General features: G+C 47.0%; 1 protein-coding gene and 1 long non-coding RNA gene across 5 annotated transcripts in view; one reads left to right on the top strand and one right to left on the bottom strand.

Annotated features, from left to right (window-relative positions):
- Positions 1 to 6,856, top strand: part of LOC116078504 — a 66,142-nt gene extending 59,286 nt beyond the window's left edge. Inside the window, exon 2 of one of the 2 annotated variants that reach the window (XR_004113570.1) lies at positions 6,551 to 6,856. This is a non-coding gene — a long non-coding RNA (uncharacterized LOC116078504). Of the gene's footprint in view, positions 1 to 5,961 lie in introns of both variants that reach the window. The other variant, XR_004113569.1, reaches the window with a different exon arrangement.
- Positions 1 to 8,888, bottom strand: part of Ano6 (anoctamin 6) — a 188,310-nt gene that overhangs the window by 25,443 nt on the left and 153,979 nt on the right. For all 3 annotated transcript variants that reach the window (XM_031353741.1, XM_031353760.1, XM_031353750.1), the window contains 5 exons: positions 8,606 to 8,748; positions 6,882 to 6,959; positions 2,209 to 2,434; positions 986 to 1,155; positions 692 to 789 (listed from right to left, as the gene is read on the bottom strand). In XM_031353741.1, the coding sequence (XP_031209601.1) occupies positions 692 to 789; positions 986 to 1,155; positions 2,209 to 2,434; positions 6,882 to 6,959; positions 8,606 to 8,748 (715 nt within the window). The remainder of the gene's footprint in view (positions 1 to 691; positions 790 to 985; positions 1,156 to 2,208; positions 2,435 to 6,881; positions 6,960 to 8,605; positions 8,749 to 8,888) is intronic.

Genomic DNA, 8,888 nt, shown 5'->3' with positions numbered 1-8,888 from the left:
GCCTAGCAGACAGACCCCAGCAGGTGGGACTCAGCCATCTCAGTGAGAGCCTAGCAGACAGACCCCAGGAGGTGGGACTCAGCCATCTCAGTGATAGCCTCGCAGACAGACCCCAGAAGGTGGGACTCAGCCATCTCAGTGAGAGCCTAGGAGATGGACCCCAGCAGATGGGATTTCTGTCAGCTATGAAGATGCAGGTCTTCATCACTACTATGTATGCTTGTGTGTGTGCATCTGTGTGTGTTCGCGTGTGTACTCAAGTGTGCAGGAGCATGTAAAGTCCAGGGGTTGACATCATGTGTCTTCCTCAATCTTCATCTAGCTTCTTTGAGGCATGGTCTATCCTTGAGCCCAGAGCTGCTGAGTCCAGTGAGCTCCAGGGATCCTCTTGTTCCTCCCTCCCCAGCACTGGGGTGCAAGTGTCTATGGCAGTGCCTGACTTTTTACATGGGTACTGGGGTTCCCAATTCCGTAGGAAGCACATTACAACTGAACCATCTGCTGAGCCTCTCTATATAACTGTTAAATACATACGATCTACCGGTTGGACCTTCTGCCCAGAGGCCATCAATTTCAATGGATTCTAATCTGCTTTAGAGACAGATGCATGGCTCCACGGGTAAACAGTTTCAGTGGGTGGGGCTGGCCTGTTCCCCTTCCTGCCACCCAGGACCACCTATGCAGTACTCACGGGAGCAATACTTCTTGTATGTTATTCCAGATTGCCTTCCCCCCCATGATGATCGTCAGCTGTGTCGTCAGTTCAAGGAGGCAGCCCCCCGGGTCACACTGGCGTGTTACAAAGAGAACAACATTTAGATTCCAGGTGGATTAACTTGTAAAGAAGTGTTACATTAACATCTCTATTTGTTCTCTTGGCTAAAAATATCTCAGAAATACATAAGGCAATCACACTATCCTTCAGGCAGCTGAGGGAAAGCAAGCAGAGGATGCAGCCGTCAAGAGGGTAGCAAGTTTCTCTCACCTCTTCATTTCTGTATTTGCCCAGCAAGTACACCGGGTCCCCGGGATAGCCGACAAATTTGCCCTTGAAGAATGCGATGTAGAAGCACGAGGAGTAGTAGTTGACAAACTGGAACAAGAACATCTTCATGGTCAGGCTGTTCTCATAATCAGTCTGGGTCCTCGGGAGCTCTGCGGTCAGATCAACAACAAGAGAGATGCTGAAATTCAGAACATCTCTGAGACCCAAATCAAAGACTCTGATCCCCCAGATGACACACTGAAAGAAATGCAATTCTCACTGTCTCAACTTAATCTACTTTCCACTACTTAATATAGATGCTCTGTTAATTCTGTGTTTACACATTGTTTTGAGTTCCCTTCCCAGATAAACATGATATCCTCCATGACAAACTGTGCTCTTGTGTGTGTGTGTGTGTGTGTGTGTGCATGTGCGCACAGACACACACACACACACACACACACACACACTTCTCCTTAAAACCTATAAATGCTATTTTATCAAATATTAGCAAGAACTCTTTTGGTCTAAAATCCTCTAGCTATCTTTGTTGTGGTGCTAGGGATCAAACCCAGGACCTGTGCCACTGAGCAACACGGCCAACCCCTTAGAAAAGCAGCTCTGAACTGCCTAGCTGCGAAGACTGTTCTTTTGTGTTCAAGAATTGTGAGATCTGTTGGAAACAGTAGGGCAGGAATAACTGGCTAGAGGCAATTTAACTAGGGATCTCAGCCAGTCTGACCTCTGACCACCACTCTGAGAACGACCTACATGCGTGCAGGGTGTAGGAAGCCCTGAGTCCAGCTATGAAGCAGCTGCCTGGGACGCAAGCCATCCAGAAGCGGCCCTCGTTCCAGCAGGCAGCACTGATGAGAACTGCATTAACGGAGACAGCATGGGGGATGGCAGGCACCCACCAGTGTGGCAGTTTGTTTTCTCTGTGACAGAGGCGTGCACTTGCAGCTGGAGCAGAGACCCTATTCTGCCTGTTTGCAACAAAGAGACCATTTACTTTCAGCAGCAGAACATAGGAGCTAATGGAACTGAATACACACTTCAGCCTGATGTGCTTGGACATTACCACCGTTGTCTCTTCAAATACAGAGATGCACATGGCTTACTTCCCATATGGGAGAGAGCAGCATGCTCACACTCAAAAGTCACTACCGATTTTTAACCCACAGGAATGAAAACAGCTCAATGGCTTCCGGGCAGGAGCTCACCGAAGTTGGTGATCATTATGGCCACCTTCTCGTAGATGGTGTTGAGGATCATGATGATGATGAAGCTGATGATGGAGGCTGTGATGGATGTGGCCATCTGTGGGGTCAGGTACTTCTGGATTGGGTCTGTCCCGTTGGGGTTCTTGGGAAGCGTTGTAGAGAACACGATGAACACAGACAGCCTGTAGACAATGATCCCGATCACAGAGGCGATGATGAGCAGGATCTGAAACCATCAGCAATGGACGCAGTGTGAGCTTCAGCAGGAGTCAGTCAGAGCTGCACCGGGGCTGGCCCCATGCTTACATAATGAAAGGGCAGTGCCCCCACGAGGGAATCTCACGTAAGTGCCACGAGAGAAAATGGGGGTAGAGTGGGAAGAAACATGAGAACCAAAGAGGGGGCATCTACCAGAGTAGGGTACTGTTGATGGCTACACTGTGTGCCGGGCAAGAGAGGACATGGCATGTCACTGGCTGTGGGTCCTACGCAATTGTCCGGTAAAACTCAGAGAGGGCCACTAAAGAATGTCTAAGTCAAAAGAAACATTATCTTCAGATAGCACAAAGGTGGAGGGGCCTTCTAGGTCAGTGGTTCTCAACCCGTGGGTTGCGACTCCTTTGGAGGCGAAGTGACCCTTTCACAGGGATCACAGAGCAGATATCCTGCATATCGGTTATTTACATTCCAGTTTGTAACAGTAGCAAAATTACAGTTACAAAGTAGCAACGAAATGATTTTATGGTTGAGGGGGGGAGTCGCCACAGCATGAGGAAGTGTATTAAAGGGTTGCAGCGTCAGGAAGGTTGAGAACCGCTGTCCTAGGTAGAAGGCGTGCTCACGATCCCAGAAGCCATCCAAGAGTCCCTTGTACCACACGGAATGGGTCAGCTGTGGAGTATGCAGGGGTCCCTTCAGTTCATCCCTCCTGTCAGAGAACCAGTCACTGAGGGTCCACAGGGGCTGGCTTTGCCTTTACCATGGGAGCTGCAGGGTCTGACTGGAACACTAGCCGAGGTACCGGGTAGCTGGCATTGGCAGCAGGTCTCTGCTGTAAGAGCTTCTCATGGTTTTCACACTCACGTTTCCCTGAGCTGTCTGTCGTTCACACCGACATCCCCACGAGCCCTGCTCTATGGACGGCTGGACTTCTGACTCCCACTTCCCAGGATCACTAGGGCACCCGCGACAGAGCCTACAGAGGATGCGATTTTACTCTCAGTGACAGGCTTGCTTTCTCTGGCCAGTGTTAAAGGCATGTTAGAGACCCTCCCCTTACTTGATACACAGAATTTAGACCAGGAGTTCTCAACCTGTGGGCCGTGACCCCCCAGGGGTCACATATTCGATATCTTGCACATACTATTTACATTATAGTTCATAACAGTACCAAAATTACAGTTATGAAGTAGCAACTAAAAAAGTTTATGGTCTGGAGTCATCACAACACAAGGGACTGTATTAAAGGGTCACAGCATTGGGAAGGCCGAGACACAGGAGAGACGGGTTTAAACTGTTTTTCCTTATGGTTTCTTTCTTGGATAATACTTTAGAACCATGGACTCTGTCTGATTGCTCATGATGAGAGCCAGGGTGAGGGTGGGGGGAGCTACAGAAAGCAAGAACTGCAGAACCAAGTGAGACACACCCTACGTCAACATCTGCAGAGCAGCACTCCCTACACCAGTCAACATCTGCAGAGTGACACACAGAGAAGAGGAGCTATAGACGCCTGTATGTGAACCCCAGCTCTGCCGCTGGCTGTGGACCCTAACGCCCAGGCTTCGCTCTCCCCATACAATGGGCAGAATACTACTCCTAGGCCTAGGGATAGCACTGGGTAGTGTTAGCTATGATTATGTCAACCAATGTGTTAAAAAGACGTTTTCTTCCTTGCTGTGCAATCTGCATATAGAGAAGGCATTGTATTTCCCTGTACTCTCGCTCATTATCTCCTTTCCTCTTTCACAGTTACGTCTTGTGAAATGAAAAGGATTGTGTGTGTGTGTGTGTGTGTGTGTGTGTGTGTGTGTGCACGTGTAAATTAGCTAAGGCTGAGAAAAATGGTATTATGCTGACGGGAGAAGTCGTTGCATTTTTCCAAACAGGCCATTTAAACCTTTCTAATAATTCCCTCCCACCCCCAATTACTTTTATAATTATTCATCACAAGATCGTCCTTGGAGTGAGCGCTCACTGCCAACCTCGACACTCTTTCGCCAGTGGATTTTCTAATTAGTCTATACCGTAGGCAGGGTTAGAAGGCTGGAAAACCACACAGGCTGAAAGAGTAAAAATGTGTTCTAGATTAAGTCAACGGGAGGGAAAAGTATGGAAGTCAAATAGAGACCTCGGCAGCTCTGCTTCCCACCTGGCCTGCCCTGCCCTTGGCTGGGGTGACAGTTTCTGGTACCTTCCAGGGCTATTTCAAAACCTGCTAGGCCTCCATGACTGGCTGTGGGGTTTGCTTCGTCTTCTTGGAGCAGGGCACACTTGAACCTCAGGTTTATCTTTTCCTGACTCTGACATATTTCAGATCAAGCTGTAGCGCATGCTCACTGTAGAGAGCTCCACAGTGGACCGACATAGATCGCTTTCCCCCTCTAGAAGAGAAGCTGCCCTTTCCTCTGTAGAGTCAATCTCTCCTAAACCCTCATACATACTGCGTACCTACTGGATATTATTTAAGTTGTAGTCACCAGCTCTCACCAAGTCCTGGAGTTGACTTTCAGGAACTGATAAGCCCAACTTCTCATATTTTACTGTCATACATACTAAAGGGAAATTGGCTTTATCACCTCTAATTTAAAAAAAAAAACAACTTTTAATTATAAAAAGTAATATCAAGAGAATAGGTAAGATAAAATGAAAAGCAAAATTATTTCAGAATTATGCCTTATTTGCATACTAAAAGCCACTCTTTGTAGCTGTATCTTTCCCTTGAACTCATCTTAAACCTTAAGAATTTCTCACATCATGGATATTTCATGAACAAACCTGTGCAAGGATATTTAGCCCTCCACTGTCTGGCTGAGTCTAAAGTAGGCCATTTTAGGCTGTGGTGTTCAAGTGTGTATAGGCCCATGTGTGAGCACGTGTGTATAGGCCTATATGTGAGCATGTGTGTTATAGAATGTGATAATGTCTGTGGAAATATTCTTGCCTCTCCATAACACCTATCCATTTCATGACAAGATCTTGCTATGTGGCCCAAGATGACTTTGAACTAACTATCCTGTCTTGGCTCTGTGAAAACTGGCATGGCAGGTCAGTGTGGCTACACTGGACTTTGAGATGGTTCTTGATAAACAGTTTCTAAAAGCTAAATTAAACTAAGCCACACAAATCTTGCCCTTGTGGGAGAGGCTGACATGGTAGCCCGTCACCTCAACATGGCGCCCCCAAGAGGCAGAGAGTAGGATCTCCCAGTGAGCATGGATCTCATCCTACCAGGTTCAGGATGTTTTCCTATATGGGCCACTGTGTTTTCTTGGTTGGCGAGTATGTATGCTGTCACCTGCTACTGAGCTCTTGCAGCTGTGGGGACCCCGTCCTAAGGTACCAGTCCGTGTGTTTATATTTCTTCCGGTATTTTGTTTAAATTCAGTGTGTCAAAGTCTGACTTTTCTGTGAAATATCTTCCACTGCTAGTAGACTTTAGGAAAGTAGAGTTAGACCTAGGAAGTCCCTTCACTCATTTTTGTTTCTAATTGATGGCGTAGAGTTTAAAAGGTATTTTGGCATTTGTTACAGCATGCCGTCCAACGTACGACCACGACCTTTCTTTCCCCAGCAGTCAGCAAGCCTTTCCACTGTTCACTAACTCAGGATCTACAACTCTTCATTCCTGAAGCATTAAACCCCTGCCTCAGAGCCTGGATCTGGCTGCCACGTCACATTCTTCAATCTCCTTATTCCTAAGCCAAACAAAGCTGTCATTAAATTGTACTACTAATATTTTTGTTTGTTCTGTTTTTGAGACAGGGTTTCTCTTCATATATTCCTGGCTGTCCTGGAACTTGCTCTGTAGACCAGGCTGGCCTTGAACTCACAGAGATCCACCTGTCTCTGCCTCCTGAGTGCTGGGATTAAAAGTGTGCACTACCACTGCACAGCTGATATGTTTTTATTAATAACAGAACTAGTTTGTAAAGTATGATGGTTTTAGCAACTTTTATTTTCCATCTAAAATCAGATTTTAAAACTTCTTTTCCTTTCTTTAGTTTTTATTCCTTCTCCTTTGACATATATTTTTGTTATGGAAAGTCCTAACATTTAAAATTTTAGTGGTTGCTGTTGCAGTTTGTTAGAGTTCTTACCGCCTCCTACTTGGGTTCTTCAGTAATGGCTGGAAACCTGTGACCTGCTGACAGGAATGGACTGAAGGGACAGAAGAGCCACAGTGGACAATAGAGAAATACCCCGACCGGCAATACTCCATGTGGCAGCCAGGGGGCACTCCAGAGCCATCTCTCTCTCTCTCTCTCTCTCTCTCTCTCTCTCTCTCTCTCTCTCTGAGACCATGTGGCAACCACACCTCTCTATCTGAAACCATGTGGGCACCACACCTGGCTGGCACTTCCCTCAATATTTTGAAGGAGATACTAAAAAACGTGTCATGTAATAAAAACTTAGACAATCACTCAAACACAGGCTCGAGACAAATTTCTTACCCAGAAGAAGACAGCGCTTGCACACAAGGTGATCCTGATACACTTCCCACAGGTGGTAAACGGGATGCGCTCCTCCTCCTGATGAACAGAAATGGCTGGTCAAGGGGGCAACACGGACAAAGCTGCTAGCTCTGGTTGTGTCAACAGATCCTAGACTTAAAGACAAACAAACCCTAGCTTGCCGGCAGACTGTTCTCACTCATGACTGCGTAGTCAATAACCTCAGACAGACGCAGAGGCCATGTTCAATGTTGGCTTGTTGTGGTGTTGTATGTGGAACACAGGCCCTTTACTCGCCTGGAAAATGTTCTCAGCTATCAGATCTGGTCAAGTTTTACATATTAATGGGGTATAACAATGACTCGCTGGAGAGTTTCCATTGTAGTTTACCAAGAGAGGAAGACAAAATTCTCCCTGATTTTTTTGGAAGAGCAGCCACACTGTAGCACCAGGTGTGTACCTTAGCTGATGCTCACTCTGAGCCAGGTACTTTCCTAAGTGACCATTAGGCACTGCCCCCCGCACCCCAGCATCAATCCTCAGTATAGCAACCCTGAAACTCTATCGCTTCCATTTCATAGATGAGGAAACTGAGGCACGGGTCCAGGATCGGTCTATAAGCTCCTGTGTTAGGACCGGAGTGTAAGCCTGCTGTGTCAACAACACAGGACTCTGCCCTCTAACCCTGGAGGATGTGCAAGGCAACCAAGGAGAAATGAGGAATAAAGAACAGTGAGATTTCATTTGGGAATTTTTTGCAAACAGACTATCATGGGGGGTTTAGCTCATCAGCTGACCATTTTCAATGGCGACCATCTCCCCTCTAGCTCTCTGGAGGCGTCTGTTATTTTGTGAGTTACAGCTTTTATACTGGAATATAAGTACTCCCCACCCCTTATAGCACCCACATTCTGAAAACCTGGGGGTGCTAACTTAGAAAACTACAGACACTCGGTGAAAGAATTTTCCTCCCAGGAGTGGTAGCTCCTATTCAAAGCCGTCCGTGGGAACGAATTCCCACACTGATGATTGAGAATAGCTCAGCATTCCCTGTGTTGACAGAAATACTGCAAATACCCAGAAATTGGGGGTTTGGGGATGTAGAGGGATATTTCTCCTTTTGGCAGCAGCACTTATAACAGATAGACTCTTCCAGTGACAGATGCCTCACAGAGTGCTAGAACACAGCAGGACTATATGCATTCCCATCTTTCAACCCCCTTTGACTTTAATAAGAGTCACAGCATTTTTTGTGCACAGCCAAACCAGAAGGTGGGCCAGTGACTGAGACTAAGCACAAGACAGAAGGACAGCTGAGCTAGCCCAGGATGAAAATTGGGTGCAAGGAAGCTGCCTGTGACGATGGAGACTCATCTGTATATGTCAACATGGCTTCTGTAAACAACTATGCCATTCTTGCTCTCTAAAATGTACCCATTTTACTGTTACTGTAAGAGAGGGGCCACAATGGTCTACTGTGTACACTGTCCTAAGCAGTGTCCAGACACATCAGAGATACTTAGCACCTCAGTGGTGCCATAATGGGCTCAGGCACCTGCACTGTTCAAGCCCCACAATGGCCTGGTGGATCATGTTGTGAACCACTGCAGGGAGAGCAGTGCACTGCATCACTATGCTGAGAACCTGCAGGGAGAGCACTGCACTGCATCACCATGCTGAGAACCTGAGGGAGAACACTGCACTGCAGCAGAACTGACACGTACCTGAGTGATCTCGTTTATTACCACGTGGTTGCACTGGGCCTCGTACTCCGGTCGGGCCTGTTCCTCTTGCTGTAGCTCAACAGTGTCCCACTCATACTCAAGCTCTGCCTGGCGCCGCTTCCAAAACTCCAAAAACAATGTAACTGACAGGAGAGAAGAGGACAGTGTGGCTCTTTAAGATGGTGTCAGACTCCACACTGGGAATTATCACTCATCTTTGCGGTGAGTGCAGTCTATTTATAGGAGATGCTACCATTCAGGAAGTGCCTTTTTTTTTTTTTTA

This window comes from Mastomys coucha, unplaced genomic scaffold, assembly GCF_008632895.1.
Source record: "Mastomys coucha isolate ucsf_1 unplaced genomic scaffold, UCSF_Mcou_1 pScaffold11, whole genome shotgun sequence".
Taxonomy (NCBI): Eukaryota; Metazoa; Chordata; class Mammalia; order Rodentia; family Muridae; genus Mastomys; species Mastomys coucha.
The sequence above is the reverse complement of the archived record's forward strand: the minus strand, read 5'-3'. Positions and strand labels throughout refer to the sequence as shown.